At 56.2% G+C, this 25912-nt stretch overlaps 1 protein-coding gene across 1 annotated transcript in view; it reads left to right on the top strand.

Moving 5' to 3' along the window:
* Positions 1–25912, top strand: part of TANGO6 (transport and golgi organization 6 homolog) — a 42270-nt gene that overhangs the window by 584 nt on the left and 15774 nt on the right. The window contains exons 2-14 of the mRNA XM_026084835.1: positions 3–101; positions 737–853; positions 2827–2977; positions 3567–3691; positions 4231–4393; positions 4989–5071; positions 9865–9977; positions 11388–11564; positions 13267–13393; positions 13813–13992; positions 17120–17254; positions 21122–21664; positions 21906–21963. Of these exons, the coding sequence (XP_025940620.1) occupies positions 3–101; positions 737–853; positions 2827–2977; positions 3567–3691; positions 4231–4393; positions 4989–5071; positions 9865–9977; positions 11388–11564; positions 13267–13393; positions 13813–13992; positions 17120–17254; positions 21122–21664; positions 21906–21963 (2071 nt within the window). The remainder of the gene's footprint in view (positions 1–2; positions 102–736; positions 854–2826; positions 2978–3566; positions 3692–4230; positions 4394–4988; positions 5072–9864; positions 9978–11387; positions 11565–13266; positions 13394–13812; positions 13993–17119; positions 17255–21121; positions 21665–21905; positions 21964–25912) is intronic.

The following is a 25912-nucleotide window of genomic DNA, read 5'->3' as shown; positions in this document are numbered from 1 at the left end:
CGCCGCACCCGGCGCTGGGCGCCCCGCTGCTCGCCCGCCACCTCGGGCCGCTGCTCGCCGCCCTCTGCCTGCTGGGCCACGGCCCCCCCGCGCACACCCAGGTCCGTGGCCGCCTCGCCTCGCGCAGTCTGGGTGGAAAAACACCCCTTTTTGCGGCACGCCGCGGCCTAGCTTTGCCGCAGGAGCGCCGTCCATGCCAGACTGCCCCACGGCCAAAAATCACAGCTCCGCACCTTGCGCCCGTCCTCGGGGGCCGCCCCGCTCCCCCCGGGGAAGGTGCTCGCCGCTGCCGGCCTTGGCCGAGCCCCCCCAGGGGCACCGCGAGCGGGCAGCACGGAGCGGATTTGTCCCGAGTTGCCCAATGCTGGGTGGAAATAGCCACCTGCTGGGACGGGGATTTGTCCTAAATTGCCCAATGCTAGGTGGAAATAGCCACCTGCTGGGATGGGGATTTGTCCTAAATTGCCCAATGCTAGGTGGAAATAGCCACCTGCTGCACCCTGGGGCAGTGCTGCGGTGGGGCCGCGGCCGGCGCTGGGCTCCTGCCCCCTCCGAAGCGGCTGGCTCCCGCCTGGCTGCTCGTTAGAGCCAGAAAACGCTGTTTCACCTAGAGTTTGGGCTGGAGAGCTGGTGAGATGCCCGGGGGACGCCAGCACCCTGCCGTCCTCCCCGGCTGCGGCAGCGCCCCTTCCCCGCACCGGGCCCGCCTGACGACCTCGGGGTCCCTCTGTTTCAGGGCGTTTCGGAAGAGGAGCGAGCCCAGTGCAGGGAGACCTTGCGGCAGGTCCTGGATCGCGTCTACCAGCCCCTGGCCGTGCAGGAGCTGCTCATCCTCCAGGGCGGATCCAAGCAGGTACCAGGGCTGCAGGGGAACCCGCACCCGCTGCGAGAGCGCTGGCTGCTGAGCCCTGCTGGTCCTCTCCTCTCCGCACCTCGGAGGGACAGCGGTGAAATGCTGTGTGCTGGGTTCAGCTGGAGACAGGCAGAAGGACACACAGCATCTGTTTAGATGCTTTTTCATCCCAAAGATTCTGTGTTATTTGTACTCGGACTGTGGACTAGGAATTAATTTATTTTGGTAAAATAGAGCAGGCAGCTGGGAGGGTGCTTTAAGCGTGTCCTTGCTGTCAGGTGCCATCAGGTGATGGTGGTGTCTCAGCTCAGGTGAATCCAACAGTCTTACCATTGCAGTGTGTGCACGCTATGTGTTGCAGCATCCTGCGAGTGGATTTCCTACTGTCCTGGGAATTTTCTTATAGCGTAAAGCCAGTTTGGTGCAGTACAGCTTGCTCTCTGGATGCCGCATGAATACCTGGAACCCGTTGGGTGTGCGTTGGTCGCTCCTCAGCGGCAGAAGGCCAGGGACCCCTGTGCTGGAGCTCTGTGTGTGTGCGAACTCGGGGACTCTCATCACAGCAAGTGCAGCCTCGGCTGAGCAGTTGCATCTGTTTTGCCTGGCCTAGCACAGTGCCTTCTGCTTCATAACTTCCCTATTTTCACTTGACAGAGAGTCACTGTTAAGTCTCCAGGGCTAAGTGGTGCTCACTTGATGCTGACAGATTTTTTGTGGCTGCCTTTTCAAAGGCTGCCTTGTGGCAGTGGGAAGTAGGTGACCTCTGCAAAGACTAACATTGCTTTTGGAAGGTCTCTGGGAAAAGGACTGCTTCCCAGCTTTGGACGCGCACGTCCATCTGCTGCGGTGCAGTTCCAGCTCACGGCTTGGGGTCGGGTCAGCCGGGAGCTGCTGGTTGCACACAGGGTAGCTCAGGCTGACGGTCAGGGCAGCTCTCCGCAGCTGCGGCTGTGCTGGTCTGACTGGTTGGCTGGAATCGAAGGTGATTCCCAAGCAGGTGGGACATGGGGGACGGCCACCTCGTTTGGAGACTGTCCCATAGGGCTGGTAGATCCGAGCTGCAGCTCGTTGTCACTTCGCACTGCCGCTGTAAAGGCGGGCAGCTGCACTCACTGAGCACTTCCTCTGCTCCCCCTGGAGCTCTGGGATAAAAGCAACATGAAAGAGCAGCGTGCTGCAGAGCTCTAGGCACCAAATCTCATTAACTGAGGCAGCTGGGCACTTCCCATTGCTTCTGAGCATGCTGAGAAGCCCGTGGCCTTGGACCTACAGTGCTCTGGTCTTATTTCATATTGTTTCCTCCCCAAACCTTCTTTTCTTGAAAAAGCACACACTTTGGTTCTTTCATGCAAAACCAGGGGTCTTCCCATTAGACAAAAGCTGAGTTGGTGTTCTCCCTCCCAGTAAAGAAGTGTTAGCTTGCCTTGTTCCTCTGGGCGTCCGAACAAACACATCTGTCCAAACTGCTCCTTTTGCAAGTTTGCAGCCTCTGAGCAGCTCTGCCGTTCGTACCTGTCCCAAACACGTTTCTTTGATTGACCATGTAGCCTCTGGATTCGTGGTGCCACCTCCTCAGCACAGCGCTGCATCCAGTGATCGCAGGAGTCACAAGTGCTGTTCTGTGTATTAAATCTGACTTGTCCCATGACCCCCCCCCCCCACACCCCAATGCGTCGCTTCAGTAATGAAACAGTCAGATTTGATGCATGACCCTGAGATTTTAATTAAAGGAAGAAAGCTCTGCGTGAGAGGTTGCTCCTGGGAAGGTTAGTTCCTCTCATTAAGCCCTAATTCTCTTTGTGCCACTAGATGATGAAGTGATTTATTTAAAATATTTTCCCTGTCCTGCGCTCCTATGTCATCTCAAGTCCTCCAGGGCAGGGAGCGCTTTATTTTGCCTGTTAGTGAGGGTTGAGCAGGAGCGTGCGCTGGGGAGAACGTGCTTCTTAGCCTGCTCCTTTGTTTCCTTTCAGAGATCGGCCGCTCCTGGGGAGGACGCAAAGCCAGCCCTTGCACAGGCTCCAGCGTGGCTGCGGCGCCTCTGTGGTCAGCTGCTCTCAGAAAGGCTGCTGAGACCCAACGGGGTCCAGGCGGTGGTTCGGGGCATCATGGAGGGGACAGGCGGTGAGTAGGGTGCTCTGATGCTGCTGTTGGTTTCCAAAATCACTGATGAAAAGAGACTCTGATGGGTCTAAGACGTTTCATCCCATGACAAGCCCAGAAAAGGTAGCACCATTAGAATCCTGAAATAGGAAATCACTTTTATTAGGCTAATAAACTAACTTCTGTAAACATTTGCACTGAGTTTGCCTCTGATTATGAAAGGGTGTTGAACTGTGAGTGTCTTTCACTCAAGGTTAAAGGTTTTTGAGGTCCTCACTAAAAGCCGCAGTTCCTGAGTCCCACAGTCGTCAGTGCTAAAGCCTCTTCCAGTCAATACCAGTCTAAAGACACCGTCCAAACGCTACCTCCCTCCTTTTTTTGGCTCTTATGCCTATTTGTGAAAGTTGCTTTCCAGTATCAAAGGCCTTGGACAATCTTTTTTTCCCCTTCCCTCACTAAGCACAGGTGTCTCCTGAAATATGCTCAGTTTAAAGAGGTTACTAAAAGCCAAAAAGCCAGTTCTTGGCCAGAAACATCTGGCTTCAGCCAAAACTGGCTCTGCTGTTTGCTCTCAGTGTGAGCTGATCTTGGCTTTCTCCTGGCGTAGCAGGTGGCACTGGTGCTGAAGCAGCAGCTGTGGACTGGAGAAAATGTGATGCAGTTGCAAAGGTCCTGGCCGCCTGCCCTCAGCAGTGTCTTTCCCTTGAGGATTACTACAAACTCGTATGCCCCCAGGTAGGCCCTTCTCTTCTGCCTCCCTGCAGCACCTTGGCTGTGGCCATGAGATCAGAATTGGGACCACTCTTACAGTATAGCCAGCTCCCAGGTTGGAGTGTGTCCATACTGCATTTAGTAGAGTTTCTGCTCGAATAAGGCCTAACTCGAGCCTGGCTGCTCCGACAAGGTGATGTGTTTGGCGCTCTGTCAGTGGGACGTGTTTCCATCCCATCTTGCGTTTTCTGTATTTGTTTGAAATACTGAACAGTGCTGCCTCATCACATGAGCTGTTCAGCAGTGCCCTTCAAGGAACTTTATGCCGTGGAGTTCTTGCTTCCAGCCCTTGGCTATGGAAGTTGTGCAGGCTCTTTGTGTGAGGCCAGAAACGCGTCTTCTGTTAACCTGTGTGCAGGGAGGAGACCTGCCTCTTCCCAGGGTAGAATGTCATGCTAAATGCTCCAAAGCAGCCCTGAGGAGGCTTTGCGGTCTCTGCTGCTGTTGCAAGGAGTTGGCCTGCGCCCCTCCTCAGGGGCTGCTAATCCGGACTTTCCTTCCAGATTCTGGATTTGCTGCACATCCAGGATAAACTGACAGCGCGCCAGTTCCAGAGAGTTGCCACCACTACGCTTCTCACCATGGCGAAAGGGCACCCTCAGCTGGCAGAGAAATACCTGCTTCAACCCATGTTGGCGCCACTTCTCCGATGCTCCGATACTGCAGGTAACAGCTGGTCTTTGCTGGCTCTGTAAGGGGCCATACCAAACCCCTAATCGGAGAAGAAGGGTCTGATTTCTCTTTCGGCTGATCTTCATCCTTCCCTTAGAATTTCCTCAAGGGCTGGTGACTTGGCTACTGTGTGTGCAAGGCCCAATTTGTCACTTCTGGACATGTCTCTGCAACTAGATGCACCATATTTTCTAGCGCTCGTGTCAAACTCCCCTGTAGTTTGAGAGTCAGGTAGCAGGATGTCTATCCTTCTCTTTGGGAAACTCTCCCACAGTCTGATGGTCTTGTTTTGGGCTGCCAGATGGAAGCCATCGGTTCCTCACGCTGACTAAGCAGCTTTCAAAGCAATAACCCATCGAGAACTTGTGGTATGCTTTGATTTACCTGTAACCTTGCAGAGTTTACAGCACTACAGCGATATTTAGCACAGGTACTGAGGGCTCCTTGGTGCCCGTGCTGCCCTGATGGAGGGAAAACATGAAAACTATCAAACTGCTTTTTGGTGCTGCTGCCTTGGGCATGGTGAAGTTGTCCTGCGGGAGAGTCCTCAGCGTGTGGAAGTGCTGATACTTCTGCTCTTTGCTTTCAGAGATAGCAGTGGAAGATTTATCAGGAGGGACTGTGCTGGTGAAAGAGGCAGAGCTCGGCAGATGTGTGGAAGATGTGTTCAAGGTACCTTGTCTGATTTGGTTCTGAGGGTAGGTGAGGGTGCTACTCTAGGAAAAAAATGATTTGAGACTTTCTGAGCCATTCAATATGTGTTTTAGACCATGACAAACCAGTGTGTCTCATGCAGTCGTGGTGCTGAAACAAGGCTTAGAGTTGCACAGAATAACCTTGCATTAAGTACTGCAGTGGGGCCACTGCAGCTTTATGATAGATTCCAGAGGTGTTGCCTTAATCCCTTCAGGCGTTCTCACCCCAAAATGTTCTGCAAGATGGCACTGAGCTTTTGCGGGTTATTTTTTTTTCCCTGCTGTCTTTCTGGTGCATTGCTGAAGGTAAGAAAAGAGTTTGAGCTGCAGTCTAATACTGAGGAGTCTCCATGGTGCTGTCATATCCTCTTCCTCCATTCGCTGCAGCAGGACTTTGCCCTTTGCTAAACTGCATAGTTTTCCACAGGACAGTTGTGTCTGGTTAGACTGTCAGAAAAGCTTCAGGACTCAGGCCTTGATCATAGCTCAGGTAACCTCGGAGCGGGCAGCGCGGCAGGCAGCAGACAGGGCGCTCTCAGCAGGAGTACTGCTGGCCTCAAGCATTGCCTTGGGCAGCCAGGGCCCGTCTGAGATGAGCTGCTCACTCAGCAGCATCAGAGAGGCGCAGCTGTCAGTGAGAAGAATACTTCTGATCACAGGGAGCGTTACGTAAGTGCTAAAATTCTGCAGAAAACCTAAGTTTTCCTCCCAGGCTGTCCTTGACTCACCCTCCTCTTAGTGCCTCTTGCCTCAGTTTCCTTACCTTATCGCGTGGATAATGTGGCTAATACAGCGCCCCGCGTTGCCTTTGCAGGGCGGAAGACGCGCTGCCTTCCGCTGCTGCTCTCCTTGCCTCCCCGAGGTCTGCAGAGGGCAGTCTGAGCCAGAGCGCCGGAGCAGCCGGCCCGGAGCTGGAAGCTTTTCTGCAGTTCCCGCAGCATTAACCCCTGGCAGGCAGAGGGACAGCAGGCAGCTCTTGTGTTGGGTCAAAACGCTTCCGAATGAGTGACCTGGAAAAGGAGGCACTGGGGAGGGAGGTATCGCCAACGACAGGCTGTGCGGGACTGCTCAGCCCTGCAATGCGAGCAGGCTGGCAGGGTCCCCTCGGCACATCACTCGCAGCCGGTGATTATGCAGCTAGTCAGCAGCGAAGGGTTCACAGCAGGGGCTTGAGAAGCGAGCAGGTTCAATGCACCTCTGAGACTGCTGAGCTGTCACTGGCGTGAAAAGGAGAGTGAAGGTGAGCTCAGAGGGCATCACGGAGCCGGAGGAGGAGGAGCGGCGGCGGGGCTGGTGCAGTCGCTCACCCGGCATTGCTGCCTGCGGGGCAGGGCACAGCACCGGCGGGGCGCCGCGTAGCGGGGGGTGCTGCGTTGGGGGCACAACGCCCGCTGGGCCAGGCCACGGAGATGTCTGCTCGAGTATTAGCTCTGCGTCGTTTCCAGACTGCAGCAGACAGCAATTATCCTGTTGGCTCGGGGCTGCTGTTGTGAAACAGAGGAGAGCAATGGGGCGCAGGGGAAAAGAAGGGTGGTCAGTGGCTCAGCCCCATGGGAGACATGCTTAGTCACTCGGACACCTGAGGTTAGGACCCAAAAACAGGAAAGAGACTGGTTGGAGGAAGGAAAGCAGCGTGTGGGTTATTAGCCATGATTGTGCATAACTGCCTCAGGTGGGGTCAACCAGGAAAAGCGAATGTGGGCTTACTGCTTCAGCACGGTTTTGAGGTTGCTGCCTCGTTGGCCCTTCTGCGCTCGGTGAGCGCTGGGTCAGTGTGGTTAGAGGGAAGCGGTCCCCGTTGCTCAACCTGCTTCACTAATCTAAGCTCTATCTTCAATATAGCTTTCAGATACCTGAGCCCACCCCTTCGCTCCGAGCCTTGAGACCCTGTAGGCGAGGTTGTACTCTCATAAAGCGTGGGACCAGAATTGTTACGTCTGATATCTAAAGATCTGCATTGTCGCCTAAAATTATGTGCTGAAGTCAATTCTGTGAGGCTCCTTAGTCTGTCGTACAAGAGGCCAGGCACGATCCCTTAGTCTAGCAGAAAGGATCTGCAGGAGGAGTTCCAGACTCTCTGAAGAGATTAACTTTGGATGTTATGTAAAGCTTATTGCGGTTGCTCAGAGCAGTTTTTGGGTCCCCACGTCACTCCTCCCAGAGGAGCCCTCGCCCAGGAGCAGCTTGGCAAACCCTGCTTTGTCCCATCGCAGCTTCTTTGCTTTTCCGCAGGCAGCAGCAATGCAGCCTTTCTGCATTTCTTCTGGTTGCAGGCAGTTGCATGTCAAACCTCAGGAAATGTTTCGCCTCATCTCTGCCCCCAGTAGTCCATTTTCTCCTGGTGAAATTCCTTTAGTCTATCTGTCAGATGACTAAAGGAATTGCAGTGGGTCTGGTCCCACTGCAGAAGGAAGGTACTTTCCTATACGAAGAGAAGAAATGAGTAGCTTGTTTTGCAGGGAACATACTGAGTGTAACCCCATGACATGGGTTTCTGTGTGCATGATGTTAATTTTAAAACCGTGGGTGGGTAATGCTGAGCATCCAGCAATCTCATTTCCTAATCTCTGGAGCTGCCCTCATGTGGTATAGGACCTGGAGAGAGATGCAGTCAGGCCTTAGAGCTGATCTATGTGATGGGTGGCGGGTGTTCAGCAGTGCAGCCCTTGGCTCTGGCGGTTGCGGGAGAGGTGTTCTCCATTCTTGCGCTTCCTTAGAAGGAATAGATCTCTTCCGAAGGGCTGTTTTGCGGAGGCTTCTCTTCTGAAATCCTCTCTCCTATCTCCCTTTTCTGCCATGCCCACCAGTATCACCAGTGCCCAGTGAGGCAGCACAGAAAAGGCTGCGCGCGGAGTCGCGGTCAGCGTTATCACGAGCGTGAGTCTTGCCCTGCATCGTCTCCGAGAGCTGTGCGTGGCCCGTGATGGTGTACGGCACGGCGCAGAGGCTGCGCGGGGAAGGGGCAGCTAACCGTGTTGCAGCAGCCTGTCACCCAGCGCCAGCTGCAGCATTAATGCGGGAGAGAATGCAACAGGAGTGCCCTGATGGCTGATCCTGGGCTGGAACGTGGCCTTCTCGGCTGACTAGGGCGCAAAGCCTGACCTAGATAGCCAGTCATCAGCGCCGTGCGCCAGGCTTCGCTGCCTGCCCTGAGAGCAGCAGCGGAGCCTCGTGCCGCAAGCTCCAGGCCAGAAGGACATCTTGAGCCAAGGAATCCAAGCAGCTAGTGACTGGCTGCCTGGCATGCCCCTAGGCGGGCTGAGCTTTTAAATGCTGCGATTGTTGTAGTATTTTGTGTACTAGCGATCTGTTGTAACTAGCCGGCAGGCAGAGACCAGTCTGGAGGGCTGCTCTGTGGCTGCCGTTCACAATGAAAATGTCTCTGGAGTTTGGGGCGGATCCCTCCTTAATGGCATAGTGCTTTAGGCCTGACAGCAGTGAGATTAGTGATGGAGACTCCAGCCTGCAGATTTGCGGGGGTTTCTTGCCTAGCAAGTGTCATTTGATGCTGAGTGGGAAGCCATCCTTGGGGCTTCATCAGGGAGGCTTTGTGTACAAAAGGTTCTGGTTAGGAAGAATGGCTCCGTAGGGATTAGTACGGGCAAAACATCAGTTTGCATCAATACAGCAGGCCAAAACACTATCAAGAAAATCTCCTTCCTTGCTCTCATACCTGTGTTGTCACACTGCCTCTTGCAGGCAAAAACTCCCCTTCGGTTTGTCCCCTGGGTACTTCCAGCCCTGAAAGCAGGCCCTTGCGCTCTAGCTGCTGATGTCGAAGGTGTGGATTGTGCTCTGGTTTGAAGGGACAGCATCTTCTGAACAGGTAGTTCACCAGTCTACACAGCTGGAAGTCCCTTGGAGAACTTGTTAAGAGATGTTTTTCTTTTCTCTAAGCTCAAAGGGATAGAGGGAGATAGAGCCTAGAAAAATGTGGATTTGATCATCACCAAAGCTGTAAACCCTGAGTCCAGCTGGGCAAGGCTTGCTATTTAACAGTCTTCTAAACTGAGCTTTCCCAGCATTATGGCATTAACTGACGGTGTCTTACATGGCTTTTGTACTTGGGCAATTCCTTTAAAGGTTTCAAAAGGAAACCCTACGTCATAAGACTTCTACGAGCACTTTTCCTGTGCTCTGTGCGCAGCCATGTAGCACTTGTGAGCAGTGAGCTGGTAGCTGCAGCTTGAGTGGGAAGAGGTGGTGGCTTTGGTTGAGAGGGTTTTTGCACTGGCTCAGGAAGGTGTTGCTTGGGATGGAGGAGAGGAGTGTGGCTCTGTAGCCTCCTCAAGCCCTTACACCAGCCTGCACCTCCCAGGCACTCTGCATCCCACTTGGTCAGCTCAGCACACGTCAGCCCAGCTGCCCTGCTAGGAACTGATCTCTGGAACTGGAAACTTGACTCTGGATGCAGCATTTCCATAAAGATTTGCTAATTCAAAAGTGCCTAATGCATCTGTCTGTAACTTAAGATCTTACCCCTGAGACTTCCTGAATAGCTGGCTGCAGTGTTCCTATAGCTTGGAGCGCTGCTGCGATTAAGCAAATGCTAGAAGAAAGACGGTGCTCAAGGCTGCTTTTGGAACAGAGTACAGCATGACCAGGGAAAACGGGCTTCAGACCGAAAAGAAGAGATGGTTGTAAATTCTCTGCCATCCTCTCTGGTGGCAGCCTTTCTGGGCACAGACATGCTTACTGTCCTTTGCTTTGCTTTTGCTCTGCTCCATGCAGGTGTTTGACTCTCTTCTGTGTGCCCGTCTCTCTCTCTAGGTGTATGTAGTTGGAAACGACAGCTCTAGCCTGCTGCTGGGATCCTTACGGTCAGTCCTGGGAGTGGTTTTCTCTCTCTATTCCTTCGCCAAGCAGAGTGTGTCCTACTTACGGTAAGGAAGGATTGTGCAGAACTACTTCTGGGGTTTCTTCTTCTCTGTGGTGCCCAGCTCGGAAGGACATGTCCTGCAAGGATAGGCACAGAACTTGAGACCAAATTTCTTACCCTGAAGAGCTCTCATTCAAAGTAGGCAGTGACCACAGGCATACGCACAGTGCACAACCTCACTGCCAGACCTGTGCCCAGGGAAACAGTGCTCGCATTAGTTTTTGTCTTCCCTGAAGCCACAGCGTTTGCTGTAGAGGCAGGCATGCCCTACAGGAGCCCGGGGACCATGGGTGTAACTCTCCTGCAGGTGGCCCGCCTAGAAGGAAGGATTGTGTTTGCCTAGGGATAGAGAAGGTAATGCAGGATCTGGCTAGGTGTAGAGGGATTTAGAAACAGAATAAAAACAGGATAAAAGAGCTTGAGCTCTGACTCTTTGAAATAAAGGATTCCCCCCTGTCTGGGATCACCCTCTCTGCCTCTCTCAGCAGCTGTGGACATCTTGCTTTGTGCCCCGTTCCCCCATGACTGATGTATGATGGTAAGCAATGCATACGTCGGTCATGGTGGCAGCGGTAGTGGTGACCAGGTGCTGGCTGTCCTCTCTCCTTTCTCCTCCCAGGCTTTCCCTGGGTTGTCCTGAATTTGGGCCGCTCTGGTAAATACAGTCTTGGTGGGTTTATGCTAATGCTTTGGTGATATTGGCCCGTGGGTGCTGGAGGTTTTCCCTCCAAAGTTCTATGTAGATATGGCCTCTGCTATTATTAAAGACATCATTAATCATTTCAAAAAGCAGTGAGTGCTCTGGCAAGTTCTTTGAACAAGCCAAGTTAACACTCCTGCTGGGTGAGCAGAATCACTGCTAGGTTCTCTCTTTACAAAGGAATTTGGCAGGGGTGTCTAAAACCACAGCTGCCTGGAAGTGTTCGGGTTTCCAGACCCCTGGCACAGCACTGCAACTCAATCTCATTAACCTGCATCTTTACTTGGCAGGAATTTGTATGCCACCTTCCTGTGATCCCCATCTCCTTCCTCCTCTCCCTTGGCACAGCCGACAGCTCGGTGCTTTGTCAGATTGGCCCGAAGCATCAGGCACTCCATGCCGAGGCTGCCTGGAAGTGGCTGTCCCTGTACAAACATGCCGTTCAGTCAGAGTTCTCCGCTCCTTGCTGGGCTGAAGTCTTTAAGGACCCAAATCCTTCCATCTGGGAATGCTGGAGGGACAGGATAAGCTGCTGATCTTATAACTGACCCAAATGCCTTCAGGTCCCAGGAGCTCTCAGCCCATAGAGCATCCCAAGGAGTGTCCGTGGTCACTTCAGAGGGTTCTCGCCTTCTCCCTCGCCCTGAGGCGCGTTGCGGTACTCGTATGCGTAGAGCAGCGCGTGGTCACTGCTGCTTCCTCTCTTCTCGCCAGCTCCCCGTGCCAGGAGATCTTACTGTGGTTCTTGGAGAAGGCAGAGCGAGAGGTGGCACTGTCTGTGCTGGAAGGGCTTGCGGGGCTGGAGAGCAGCGTGAACGTCCTCCATCCGCGGTGCCAGCTCCGCGTAGGCAGCGAGGGTGGTGCCGTGATCGCTGTGGAAGAGCCCATCAGGTGAGAGCGGTTGGGGCAATGCCGGGTGCCGTTCAGCGTGCGGAGCCTTTTGTGGGTGCTGCACCCGGCAGAGAGAGCCCAGGCAGGCGTGGGGCTGGGGTGCTGGCCCACCACGGTCTTGTCCCCTCCTGGCCCCCGGGTACACGGCTGTCTGCACTGAGCTCCGGCAGGCGACGCTTCCACGCAGCCTTCGCGTTGCTTGTGCATGGTGCAGAACTGGCTTTCATCCCTGAAAACCGACCCGCTCTGCCTGAGCATTAACACGCGGTCTCCATGTGCTTTTCCCAAGTCCAGAGCCTGGCCCATGGGGTAGTTTGGGAACGGCATGTTCTCCTGCCATCCTGATTCCCCCCTCCAGCCTCGGCCTGTCTCCACTGCGTGGAGCGAGCGGAGTTCCTCGGGCGCAGGTGGCATCAGTGCAATAAGGACTCTGCAGAGATGCCAGCGTAGCTGAGCCAGTGACTGAACTCCCCTCCTGCTCTTGCAGATGGTCTCTACAAGCAGAGGCATGTGGGCAATAAACTACAGCCATTAGACTCCAGCCATGCAAACGAGAACCGTTCTCCAGCATGACATTTGGTTTAAAGAGAGAACTATTTTAATTGGCACCTATAAATACAAGCCAACACTGTTTAGCGGGCAGAGCACGCAACTCCAGCCCAAGAGTATCCACCGTGCAGGTGTGTTGAGAGCTGTGTGCACCCATTTCATTATGAGTGTAATAAAACCCCATACAAATACTCTTATTTCAATTTCATTTCAAGCTATTCCTCACTTGAACTAGAGGAAGGTCTGCCCCAGGCAGACATGTTAAACTTAATATATTTAAAATTCTTCCTTAACAGCTACAACCCTGCCTATGTCTGTCCCACTTTTATGGTTATGACTGCTGCATGATTAGCTAGTGCTAATCCAGTTCTTATAGGATGGGTGGATTAACTGTGTTTTGTATTCATGGTTTCTGATAATGTTGCTCCTTTAATGAATGCTGGTTAATTAATAAACTGAGTGCCTGATCATTCAGACTAACCAAACTGAGCAGCAGTGTGGCAGTTGCCTCCAGCCTTCCCCTTTCTGGTAGTGCCGTGCAGGCTGATACTGGGAGCGGGAGCTCCCCAGGTCTGCAAAGCGCTGAAGCCCTGTGGGCTCTGCACGCGGAGGAGGGTGTGTGGGGCTGTGGAAGATAAAGCCACTGGGTGCCCTGTTGGGGTGGCATCTGCGGGATTTCTTGTCTCTCCCTGTGAGCTGGAGACACTTGGACTCAGCAGCACCTCCCAGGTGAACACGATACACATGCAGAGTGTGCTCGGAGGCCGTTTTGGTCCTTAGAGCACTGTTGGCTTTAGCGTGAGTAGAAATGTTAGTTGTGGTGTCCAAGGAACCTAAAGCTTGAGCTAGGAAAATCTTCAGGAAGTGCTCACAGTTCCTGCTGGCCGCTGTCTCCTTCGCCCGCTGCCCTGAGCAGTCCTGTGCCATTGCGCAGCGCACGCAAGTCTCTGCCCTCCTAGAGCGGCAGCCCGTAGGCAGCTGAACTACTGCCTGCTTTGTGGTCCAGGAGAAGCGGAGCGGGGATGCCTAGTGCAGTGTTTGGGAAGGAAGATTTCTAAGAGAAGGCGAAAGTAGGATTTCACCTTGCCTGGGAGTTGTGCAGAAGAGGAGGCTTTGGCTATGTTCATGTTAGTGATGTACTGACCCGTTTCAGCGATGAAGATGAGGCCCTTTATCAGAAGGTTTCCTCGGAGCAGTGGCATATGGAGAACTTAGTGGAGCTTTTGTCTCACTGCCAGAAGAGTGGTCTAGCTGGAGACTTCTTCCTCCGCTGCCTGAAGGTAAGGAGCCGGAGTCTGCTGGCAGCCTGGTCTGCGTTTGGGGCACGTCTGCAAGGAGCTCTGGCCTCCGTGGGCCACGTGGTCTGGGTGGCAGATGGCAAAGGGGACCGATCGTCCACTTGTGTGTCTTGGGAGCACCGAGCCGCCTGGCGTGGCCCGCCGTGGAGCAATCCTGCTGCGTGCCAGGCAGGCAGTCCCAGACCAGCCTGGGGGGCGGAGGAGGCAGCGGGTGCCGTTAGCAGCAGCACGGGGCTGCAGGGGAGGCAGCCGTGCCGTGCCGTGCAGCAGGACCGCTGACTGCCACGCAGGGTGACCCAGGGCAGTGTCGATGGGGTGGCGACTGCCCCTGTTCCTGGAACTGATTTGCCTGTGTTTAACCACTGCCTCCCTTTCCGTGCCCCGTGCTTCCTTCCCCGCAGGCGCTGACTCATGTGGCTGCGGAGGACGAGGCGGCTTCGAGCGCCGCTCCCCTGTCTGCAGAGAGTCTCCTGGAGCTGGAGCAGCACCACGCGGGGCAGCGGAGGCAGCTGCTCGTCCTGCAGCTCGTGGCCATGCTGTGCGAGAGCGTCTCGGACACTGTGTTCACAGACGTTGCTCAGGTTGGTCATGGAAGAGCCCCAGGGGTCGGCAGCCGATAGCCTGGCACGCGCAGGGCCTCTGGGCTCCTCGATAACGATTGCTAAGAAACAGCTGGAGAAAACTAGAACTTCCCTGTGAAAGCAGATAGAGTTGGGTCTCAACAAGGCACCGTACTGCGCAGTATCATCAGGAAGGACCGTGTCAGCTGTAGGTGCAGCTGGGAGCCTGCTCAGCAGACATCTCCTCTCTGTTTTGGCTTGTGCATTAAAAGCCGAGATGATAGTCTGTGCGTTAGTCAAATCCCGATTTGCCAGTTTCTCGTCTTTGCTTTGAGCAAAACGCTTCCCAAATTTAACAAAGCTCGGAGACATCGGTACTCGACAGACCTTTGGTATGTTTGCTGTGTATCCGTAGTGCTGGTGCCTGTTTTTCCTGGCGCGTTTCTGCAGCTACCTACAGGAGCCGTTAGGACGGGGCTGCCAATCTGACGACTGTGCAGAGCGTGCTGGGAACGCAGCATGGTGCAACTGTCGTGTCCCGCTCTCTCATCTTCAAATAGACCATATGGGGCGTTTTTCTGGTTTCTGTTGCCGTAACGCTGCACTGAACGGTACATGCAGCCGTTAAGGTTGACATAACTGCGTTCATGCAGTCAGTGCTCGTAGGTGTCCTCTTGAAGAGGCAGCTGCAAATCTATTAAATGTCGTAATGTCAGAGGCCAGCTAAGACTCATCGCACCTGATAGCGAGCAGAGTTGTTAGGCTGCCGTGCCTCCGTCACCCCTGAGCCCGCGGTCCGGCGGTCCCGCAGGGAGTGCTTTGCCTGAGCTGCGCCTTGCCGGTCTCTGCAAGGCTTCATCACGCGCTGGTCAGCCAGGGGTTTACTCTCTTTTAGCTTGCTCGTCTTTCTTTTTTATTTTATTTTATTTATTTTTTTAATGACCTGAATATGATAGTTAACTGTGACTTGCTTAAGCAGTGCATGTCACTTCTTACGCATTTTTTTCCTCACTTTTCTTTCTGGGACAATGGGGTCTATTGTGTTGCTCTCGCCAGGGACATGCGATACGCAGCCGGTGTCATCGCCGTGCCTCGCTCCTTCGTGCCGCGCGCCGCAGCGTTCCCAGCTTGGGCAGTAATAACCGTTCCTTGTCTTCACCTTCCTCTCTGTCACACAGAGACCTAAGCAGGACCAGGTATTTAGGTCAAAAAGCAGGGAATGAAAAATGATTTTGCCCAGCTTCCGGGTCCAGAACATGATTCTAGAAGAAAACAAAACAAAAAACCCAAACAGACAAAAAACCTATTATTTTTTGAGTGAAAAGTAAATACTAGGTGGGTCATATTTCAAGGAGAAATCCCTCAGGTTTAAACAGGTAGTTGCATAGCTCTGTTTTTAGGCAAGTTCTGCGGTACGCAGTTCTTCTGGGTTTTTTTCTTGCTGTGGACACTGTGGAGCGTGTGTTTGTGTATAACAGACTTGGAACAAGCAGGATCTGTCTTCATAGAGCTGGAATTCAGGAATGGCTGGCAACTTTGGACCTCCTCAGTTGCACAATATTTTATTTGCATTGTTTCCCCTCATTGTTTCCCTGAGTTTTAAGAGACTGGCTTGATTTCTTTGATAAGCCGTTCATGACACACTGTGCTCTCCTCCTGCATAATACGGAAATGTGACCCCGTGTTTTATTTTTCAGGCTTTTTTTTCCTATAGATATGAGGTATTTTTAACCTTTTGGTTTTCTCACTAGTTATCTGCTGGTAGATTACTTGTTCATGATATTCCCACTCTTTCATTAAATTCAACCCATTCAGCTTGTGTGTCACTAATTTTTGAGAGCAGATGTTTTGACACTTCTTACTCCAAGTTCTTGCTGTTTGACAGCACCTTTTCTGGGCTTGTTAGTCCAGAAAGTCCCTAAGCCTTTTCTGCAGTCTTTCAGAGCCAGCCTTCCTACTTTATATGCTACAATAGGGTCGTGCTTAATGAAGCTGGCAGAGTGCAGCTCTGCCGTTCAGCCCGCTGATGAGAGAGCTCGTTACTTGCCTGCAGCGCCTGCGACCTGACGCGGCGGCAGGAGGCTGCAAGTGTGCAGACTGGCTGAATACTACCTTGTTGCCATGTTGCTTTGTTTTCCGAAACAGGAGCTATTCCAGAGAGTTTCCCTTATTTTGCAACAAGCGCGTTACATGGGAAAGGCCCCCATTCATCCCTTTGCCATTGTGAGTGCGTGCTTGGGTCCGGGCGCAGTCGGTGAGATTCTTCAGGGCTGTGCGGCCGGCAGACAAAGGAGCGGAGCAAGAAGCCGTATTAATTTCGGGCTCCATTAGAAATGCAGGAAGCTTGTGGGATCAAAGATTTTGGTGCCAAATGTAGAGAAGGCCAAAGCCAGCCAGGCAGGATCGTTACTAGCTTGAAAAAAGAAAAAAAATAATATATTGCAAGAAAATCACAAGTAGGTGCAGGCGCACATTGTAAGTGGCCCCTCTCGAGTGTAGCCTGTGTGAGCACACGATGGCTGATCCCCTGGCTTTGTCTCTCGGTACTCGGGGAGCCTTTGAGCAGATGAATTGGGATAATTGTCAGGAGCTGGAAGCCCCACAGCGTTTTTCTGGAAAAGGGTGGTTATCTGCAAAATGCCCTAGCCCCGGTTCTTGGTACAGGCGGCAGAGAAGCACTCACTGTGCTGTTCTGGAGAGCTTGCAGGCCGGCATGCTGGCAGTCATGTTTTTGTTGTAATGAAGTTTATTTGAGCCACGCTAAATCCCCGCTGGACTCGGTTTGTGGCTGTTGCTGTTGTATTTGTGCTGTTTGGTGACCTCAGCCTGCGGGATGGCGACGCGCAGAGCTGGTGGTCTCGCCTCGGCGCTTTGCCAGAGCCTCGCGGCGTTTAGCCCCTGCCGTTTCTGGTTGTGTTTGTTTTAATTTTTCAAGCCCACGCCTTTTCCTAGCAAAATCTTGTATGAACCCTTTGTTGTCGTCCTTGCCGTCACCGTCCCCTTCGTTCCCTCTTAGACCCGTCGCAGTTTGCTCTCCGGCTGCCCTGCCCTTCTGCGCAGCCCCTCGCCTCGGCGCTTTGCCGCCTGGCTCGGGCAGCGCTGCGCTGACCTGCTTTTTCTAACTGCTCCAAACTCTTTCTGCTGGCAGGTGGTGGACTTCGTGGCAGCGACGCTTCAGCGGGCGTGTGTGAGCCTGGCGCAGGGCGCCGGCAGCGCGGTGGAGGCGCAGACGCTGAGCATGGCCATGGGGCTCGTGGCGGCCGTGCTCGGCGGCGCCGTGCAGGTGAGCGGGGCGCGCGGGCGCCGGCTGTGCCGACCAGGGCTGCCGGTCAGTGCTGGCGAGGGGGCTGCCTGTGGGGGGGGGGGACACGAGACCTGTCCCGGTCGTCCGTGCCCTTGTGCAGCTGTGCTGCGGGGTCTGAGGTGCTCCCTGGGTGTTTTTTCATGCATAGTGCTGCCGTTTCTCTCCGCGGAGCGGTGCCGGCGTGCTCGGCTGTGCAGCGTGCCGGCCGGAGCAGCGGCGCTCTGCAGCGCGGGGAAGGCAGGGTTCCCGGCAGGGCTGGGACGAAGGGGCAGCTGCTGCGAGGGTTGGGCTCCCTGGCTCCTGCTCTTTATGGTTCCCGTTATCTGCTTCGGAAGCGCTTGCAAGTCTACACACATTTCTGCCCTGCTTTGCACCCCACTGCATTCCTGAGTCTCTTCCTCCAATTTGTTTTGTTCATTTAACCAAGATCTCTTTATAATGCCATATGTTTCTATTAGTAAAGCTACCAAACAGAAAATCTGCGCAGTTTCAGCAAGCGAAAAAACATGGTGAGGTGTAGATTTGTTGATGTATTGCTCTTTGGCTCAGTTGTGTGAAGCTGTGAGAATCTCTCCCGGTATCTTGCAAGGGGAAATCCCCCTGAAGGCATACCTACTGCCCCTGGGCTTGCCTGAAAACTTCCCTGACTGCCAGCTCCGGCAGTCCGTGGTAGTGGGATCTGCTGATGTTCACGGGATGGGGGCTCGCGATGCCTTGCTGCTCGGAGGGGTACGTGTGGCCGGTCGCCTTTGTGTGCCGGCAGCCTCGGCGTCCTGGGGATGCCACTGCCTCTGGCGTAAGTGCTTAAACGTAGAAAGCGGCACACAAAAGCTCTGCAGATCTGTGCTCGCAAGTCGCCAAATGTTGGTTAATTCATTTACAATCCGAGCTCTGCTTCTGAGGAGGCACTGACAGGGCAGCACAGTCGCACAGTGTCTTTGAATACTCCATCTTCTGTATCCCTCCACATCCATGGGCTGCATCCCGTAAGTGCAGTGAACTTCTCTGCGTAGGCTGTACCATTCCTGAAAATCCTTTATAAAAAAAGTACATTGCCCACTTATACAATGTCAGTTAAACTGGTGTTGGAGAGCGATAATACGTGTTTGTTGGTACTGTGAAATCGCTTGAGCTTGCAGTTAGATCACTTTGGTGGTTGCTTCATCCCTAGACTTGCCCAAAGGAGGATTCAACTGTTAACGGAAAAAAATAGTTTATTGTGTCTTATTTGCTAGATTCCTAACATTAGCAAAAGAGACATTACTTAGTTGGAGATACCTTAACACTGTCTCACAATGAGGCTTGTTCACAAATTGGGGAGGAAAAGGCGGTGTCCCGCAATTAAAGCGGCAGAAGCTGGTGGTTCTCAGGTAATTAATGGCCAGAATGTAGCTGCTGGTGCGCACAGGAAGGAAGGTACCAAGTCCCTCCATCAAGCCCCAGTCTTGTAGATTGACTGGGCTGCTTTTTTAATGCTGACTTTTTTGCTTGCAGGCCTGGGGTTAAATTGGCTGCTAACGGTGGGGCTGGCAAGGGGTTTTGCCCAGGGCTGAAGAGCTGGGGCTGAGCGGCATTCCCGCAGAGCTGCTGTCCTTCCCCTCCCCGAGACAGCCCCCACCACCGAAAGCCCCTGTGCTCTCGTTAGCCGGGCTATAAAGCCGGCGAGGCCTGGAGAACCGAAGCAGCAGCTGGCTGTCGTTCCTGCTGTTTTCTCCCGCTGCCGGTGCCTGGGCAGGAGCAGCGGTGTGCTCGAAAGCAGCTCCACGCTTGCACTTGCTTTAATGGGCCCCCTCCCAGGCAAGATCCTGTCGTTAATGGAAGCAACTTAACTTGGCCAAGCAAATTGAATGAAAAAGGTTTCCAAGGGCAGCTGGTGCTTGACAGCAGCAGGAGTGGCTGGAAAGCTGTTTGATTTTGAATGGCCAAGTGCTTTTTTACATAATTATGCAAAAGTGCTCTTGAAATCTCTGGTAAAGCATCACTTTTCAGGCCTCAGTGGCCCTGATTTTGCTTCCAGGATCTAGCAATTAGATCCTAAATCCAGTTTAGGGCAGGAACTTAGTCTGCCCTCAGGTTGTACATCCTGCCTTGAAAATCCTGCACTGCTCTGCAGACTCATGGTGTGGTGCAGCTGCCCTGTGTGCAGCCTCCTTTGAGGAAGAATTAAAGGCAAGATCCCTTGGGCTAGAGCTACATGGGAGGGCATGGCAGGGACGTCCCCTGGGTTCAGATCTCCTGCTCGATGCTGACCATGATGCCTGCTGAAAAGTCCTGCATGGATCACAGTGTTTGGTGCCGTTTGCCCCTTGCACCTTCCCCACTGGGCTGCAGAGCTGGGCTGGTCCCATCACGGCGGCTGCTGTAGAAAGGAGCTGGATCGATTGCCAGGCTCATCGCCAGCTCCTCGGGAAAGCTGGGGAATCTCTGACGGCGAGGAAGCACCATCGCCGCAATACAGCGATGTCACTGCGGGAGAGAAGAGCAATCAAGGAAGCCTGAGGCCGCTCCCAGGCGCCGGGGAGAAGCTGAGCGTTTCGTATTAGTCTGCTGGTGTGCCAGCACAGGGCTGCGCAGGGAACTGGTCCAGATGGTTTCTTTTTTTCCAGGTTACTGTTCATGCAGTTACCCCACGAGGACGCACAGACTTTTTGCCAGCACAGTCGGGGGCAGCGCGGGGTGGGAGCGAGCAGGGAGCGTTGGCCACCGGAGCGTTCCTCCGCCTGCCCCGGGCCGCTGCGCGCCCTCTGCTTTGTCCGCTACGGGCACACGGCTGCTCTCGCCTCTTGGAGGGAAGTCAGGCCTGAGACTGGCACCCGCTGACACCGGGCACAAGCTCGTCGCAGCGTTGGCTTCGGTGCCAGCAGGCCTGGGGAGGCCGAAGACGCTGCGTGCGCTGCCCCGTGGAGGCTGGGAGGGCATTTCCCTCTCCTGAGGAGCAACAAATAGCCTCTGCCCCTGCCAAAACCGCTAAAACGGGGATTAGCGTTAGGGCCAAGAGGCATCTGTGTCTTCAGGAAGAGCTGGTGTCTCCGGGAAGGCGCAGCTTTTTGGGGGGGCCCTGGCAGAGCGGGGCGGTCGGCCCGGGCGCGGGTCTGTGCCGCGTCCTCCAGAGCGTAGGAGGCTCCTGGCTGCCTGCCTTGCCCGCTACCTGCCTGCCTGCGCCTCGCTGCCTGCTCCCGCGACACACCGTCCCAAATCCGGAGAACTGCCACCTTACTTTTGTAGTGCACAAAGCGTTTTTTTTTTTTCCCGCAAAAGAAGCGTCTGCGCTGTTTGAGCTCTTTACAATGAGGCTTTTGAGGCGATAGCCCGTAGTGGGGAGGGAGAGCGCTGTAACCGATACATTCGCTGCTAACCCAGCACTTCGCTTTGCTCCGGTGAAATGCTACTTTCGGTTCACCATGAAATGTGTTGTTTCCCTCTTTGTGCTCACCCTGAGCTGTGCTGCGGGGTGGAAGATGAGATGTCTCTGGTGGCCAGATCTGTGGAGTGATGGTCCTGGCTGTAAATGTTCTCCGCAGATGCCGAGCTTTGTGTGCTCCTTCGATTCGCAGCATCAAAAATGCCTGATCTGGGTTCCCAGCGCTTGGGCTACAAACTAGTCACGAAAGCCTCGTGCATGTGTAACTGCTCCTTCGGGGCTCGGCACGCGCCAGCAGCTTCTCCTCCACGCTGTGCAGTTACCTGCGCTGAAGTTTCATAACCGATTTAATTCCAGCGTACGGTATCTTCTGCCCCCGGCTCTCCCCTTGCTGAGGGCGCGGGCAGCGCCCGTGGGAGCAGATCCAGCGCAGAGCGCGTCTCCCTTCGCGGTCCCGGCAGCGCTGCTTCTCTCCTTCCTTCCAGCTGAGATCGAGCGACTTCGCTGTCCTGAAGCGGCTGGTGCCCGTGCTGGAGGAGGTCTCCTGCAGCCACCCCGAGCCCGTCATCCAGGAGCTGGCCGCGGACCTGCGCATCGCCATCTGCACCCACGGGGCCTTTGCCGCCGGCACGGTGGGCACCGCGGCCGAGCACCTGCTGGGGAGGAAGCCAGGGCCGAGCCAGGAGAGCCTCGCGGACGCCGCCGGCAGAGCCCCCTGCCCGGGCGCCGGGGCTGGCGGGGAGCTTCCACGGCACGGCCAAGGCTCGGGCCCCGCGAGCGGCGGCCCGTCGGCTAGCTCAGCTCCCAGCGAGACGGGCGAAGAGCGGAGCGTGCACAGAGAGCCCCGTGCTGCCGGTCCGGCACCAGCCCAGCGCTCCGCCAGCCCGGCTCCTGCTCACCTCCAGGAGCTCCTTTTATCCGCCTACGACCCCCAGGTCCCCGTTCGGGCAGCGGCTTTGCGCAGTCTTTCCAGCCTGATAAAGCAGCGGGATCCGGAGGGGCTTCGGATGCAAGAGAAACTCCTCCAGGTACTGAGCTCAGTCCGGTCCCTTCCCCTGTAGCGCAGGCACAGTGCCCCACTCCGCCGCGCGCCCGCAGCAGGACTTGGGTCCAGCCGTGCCCGTGACTTGCCTGGCCCAGAAAGCAATGAGCCACGCGCTGGCGGTGGGCGAGGGACAAACGGCGACTGCCGCAGTGCCAGGCTACCCCTGCGCGCTGCAAACGTGCCTTCAGACTGCTAATAAAGTGCCGGTCTCTCCATCCTTACAGGTTTTCCTAGAAAACTTGCAGCACGAGGACTCTTTTGTCTACCTTTCTGCCATCCAAGGTGAGTGGTGCTCGACCTGGGGGCATGGTGGTTGTGTGGCGCTGTTATAGAAGAAAATCTTATGCTGTGAAGTGCTTTGCACAGTAAGAGCAAAGAGGAGCAGCGGCCCGGCGAGCGCGGAGGAGAGCGGCGCTGCCCTGCGGCTGGCCGAGCTCCTCCCTGCCCCGCGTAGCAGGCAGGTCGCCCTGCACTCGGGCACAGCCTGTCGCCCATCTCGGCTCTCTGGTGGTGGCATGGTGGCCATCCAGCACCGTCACTGACGGACAGGAGCTTTCCGCGATGGAAGTGTGGCCTTTGGAGATCTTGGGCTGTGGGGACCTGGACAAGGACTGGCCACGATCTCTTGCCGTATGCACATTGCTGGATTACAGCTGGGAAAGCTCTTCTGCTCGGTTGAGGTAGGAAGTTGAATCCTCCCTGCTGCGAAGGGGCTGGAGAAGGGGCGAAAGAGCCCTGTGCCCCAGCTGCGGCCCTCCAGAAAGGAGGAAAATAGGGACAGGCGTGTATGTAACCACGGCGGTGGCCTCCAGTCTCTGGGAAATCTCTTCCCGGATGACACCTGGTTGGAAAGGAGGTTGCACAGACACCTGGACGCAGAGGAAACGAATTTTAATCCGACTGAATCAGCCCCTCTGCTCCCTTCCACCCACTGGGGTGTGAGTAAGGCTGGGGGCGCAGGCCTGGGCGCGCTGGGCCATGCCGGCCCGTCTCCTCGCTGCCTGGCCTGGGCTTTGCCGTGAGCGATCCCTCCGCGTCTCGGAGCTCTTGCCGCGAAGCGCCGACCCCGCAGGCAGCAGCCATGCGTGTGCTTGTGCTTAAGCGACTTAGCGCTGCAGCCTTTGATCCGTAGCCCAGTGCTGCGGCTGGGCTGGGGCTTGGCGGGTTTCTTGCCCGCAGATGCTGCTCGTTCCCGAGGCTTGTAGAGCCGAGGCAGGAGAGCGGCCCCGGATGCGGGGCAGCCGGAGTTGGTGCAGTTCAGGTGGTGCCTTGGGTCAGCTGTATCGATGTTGCTGCTCGTTCCTGGAGCTGGCGAGTTTTGTCTCCTGGGCTTTGTCTAGGCTGGAGCTTTAGTTTTGCTTACTCAGTTGGTAATTCATTAAGTGAAATTACTCTGTGCCTTAACTGCTAATCTGTACGGACCACAAGCGTGTGTTGCTGGTGGAGCGGGCGGTGCGGAGGTGCCGTGCACAGGTTCACCGCTCGGGGCATCCCCCGGCCGGCGGACACCCCACTGCGGTCGCGGTCCTCGGTGCTGCGTCTGTGCGGTGCCGTGGCACCCCGGAGCGCGCAGCTGGCCCTGACCGCTCCAAAACCTGCAGGAGCAGCCGTGCCCGTGACCCTGCGCTCGCTCCCTTGACGGTCACGGGACACCGCGCGGGTGGAGAGGAGGAGTGTCCCGCTTCCCAAGCCGTCAGACCAGCCCATGGTGGGCTTGGAGCCGCGGTGCCGCATGTCCCCAAGTGCCTTCTGCTGATGCCCAGGATGCGTCGTGCAGCAGAGACCTGTCAGGAGATGGGGGCAGCTTCGCCTCGGACCGGGGCAGCCCCTGCGTGAGCCCCTTTCCCGGGCACGCATGTCCAGCGTGCCGTGCTCCCGCGGCGGCTCTCGCTGCCGATGCGGAGGTCGGGGATGGTCTGAGGCTGTGGAAGAGCTGCAGCGGGTGGAAGGGCCCCGCTCTCTCGCCTGGTCGCTCCCGTTAGCCTGGCCCTGAAGGTGGTCGGTTTGACGACTGGCGTCGAACACCCGCTTCTACCTCCCACCCCCAAAACGACCGTCTGTTTTGAAGATGCTCTGGTTCACTGGTCTGCTCCCATCAGAGTCACTCTGGCAGAACCGGGCAGGGGAAAGTTAGGGAGGAGAGATGGGGGCCGTATGCTGGGATCGTGCTGCAGCCCCAGAGAGTCACCGAGTGGCCCTAAATCGGGAGTTTCCGTCTGTCGGGTAGGAGCCAGTTGCCCCTTGCCCTCCGCAGGAGGCTGGGGAGCGACAAAGCTGAGCGGATGCGACCTGGCCGTCTGGCTGAGCCGTTCTTCCGTGTGGCTCCGTAGCCGTCCCTGCCCGGCAGGGGAGCCACATCCCGCGGGGGATGATGCCGGCCGTGCGCGGGAGCAGCCCCGGCTGCAGGGACGCTGGCGTCAGTGTCGGCGCGGCTTCTCCGGGTCAGCTTCCCAGTCCATCCCGAGCTGCCGTACCTGCAAAGGTGAAGGGACGCCCGGGGCTGGGAATGAGCAGCTGGGGCTGCTGCCCGTGGCGGCGTTCCCGGCTGCGCGGACGGGAGGAGGTGGACACAGCGGGGGGGAAAGCGATGGTCTTGCAAAAGAACAGGGTTCCCCTCCGTCGCTGCTGGGTCACAGCGTGCGAGGCCGGGCAGTTGCCCCGTCCCGTGGCTGCGGAGCAGGTTGGGGGCACCGAGTTCGGCCCGCTCACGTGGGTTCCCTAGAAGCACTTCAGCGCTTACCTGCTCCTGCATGTTGCGATCCCTCCCGCCTGCGTTTTAGCGCTGGGGAGCCGCGCTGACGGCAGCGATTTGCACGCAGGTGCATCCCGTCGCCCTGCGCAACTCGGGCGTCTTGCACCATAGGCTGCTCCTGCAGGTCGCTGGCTTCCGCGCGGGCAGTCGCGGAGGCGGTTTGGGAGGGAGCCGTTGCTGGGACCTGAAGCGCAAGCGGAGCCGTCGGGAAGCACCCGGGCGGCCGAGCCGGAGGTGGCGGCGCTGGGGGAGTGTGGACCTCCCCGGGGCGTTGGAGCTGGGGCCGCCGGCGGAGGCTCGCCGGGTCGGGGCAGAGCGGCGAGGAAACACCGTCCTGTTTCTCGTAACCGATGCGGCTGAGCGGTAACCTTCAAACCCAGCTGGGAAACAAGCTTTATCAATATACCTTCCTCTCCCTGCCTGTACGGTCTTGAGCGCGCTGGGTTTGTCCTTGCCCTGCAGGTGAAATATAAATACGCGCTTAGATGTTCCCCGGGTGATTAATGCGGTGCGTGCAGCTGCCGTCGTGTAGCAGCGCGGGTGCCGTTCTGATTAACCCTGACACAGTTGCTTGCGGCGTTGAGTCATGGGGCGCGCGCCGCGCTGGCGGCCTCCCCGTGCCGAGCTGTGCCATGCCGAGCGCGGCTGCGGGCCGAGGGCAGCTCTGCGGGAAGGGCTTTCCTCCCGGTGCCGTTGGGAAACGAAGCCGGGCTCGGGCAAGGACGGTGCCGGAGGTCCTTGCCCCCGGCATCTGCCCGGGCTGGCGGCCGTAACCTGCGCTGGGCGCTCACTGGTGACCGCCTGGCCGGGCTGAAGGTGAAGGCGGCCGGAGCCGCCTCGTTTCCAGGCCTCGCCGCTGGCTCAAGACGCGGCGTTTGAGGCAGAGCCAAGCCTGCACCGGCGGAGCTGCAGCCCGTGGAATCTGGGATGCAGGAGGGAGCTCGGAGCGCCGCTCACGCGGGACGGTGCCACGGGCGCACCGCCGGCTTCGCTGCCTCCTTGCAGCGCTCGTGGCTCCGGAGCTCTGTCCCCGGTGCCGTCTCGGCAGGGCGCTCCGCGGCCTCGGGCGCTCAGCGCCGCGGCCTGCCTGGCTGCAAGGGGGGAGCAGAGCCGAGACCTCGCTGATGCTCGGGGATTGCGCCTGCGCTCCGCTTGCGGGAATTAGCGGGTTGCCCAGAAGCTGCGCCCAACCGGTGCTTTCCGTGGAAGCGCCTTGCAGCACGTGACGTCTGCCGTGTTAAGTAGATGCTAGGTCAATGAATATTAACTAGCACTAATTAGCAGACACCTGCTGCCAACTGTTAAATTATTTATCTTTCAAATTGGCATCCAACTTGCTGCCGCGCTAGGCTACCTTAGTGCTCTGGCTTTGCTCGGAGGTTTGCGCAGAGGGGCTACGTGATCCGTTTTAGTAACGAGGCAGGATAAGACTCCCTCGGCTTGCGCGGAATTAATTTTCAGCCGGGTTTATCTGCCGGC

This window comes from Apteryx rowi, unplaced genomic scaffold (assembly GCF_003343035.1).
Source record: "Apteryx rowi isolate R43461 unplaced genomic scaffold, aptRow1 scaffold_651, whole genome shotgun sequence".
NCBI classification, from domain to species: Eukaryota; Metazoa; Chordata; class Aves; order Apterygiformes; family Apterygidae; genus Apteryx; species Apteryx rowi.
Note: the sequence above shows the minus strand (reverse complement) of the source record. Positions and strands in the feature narration are given on the sequence as shown.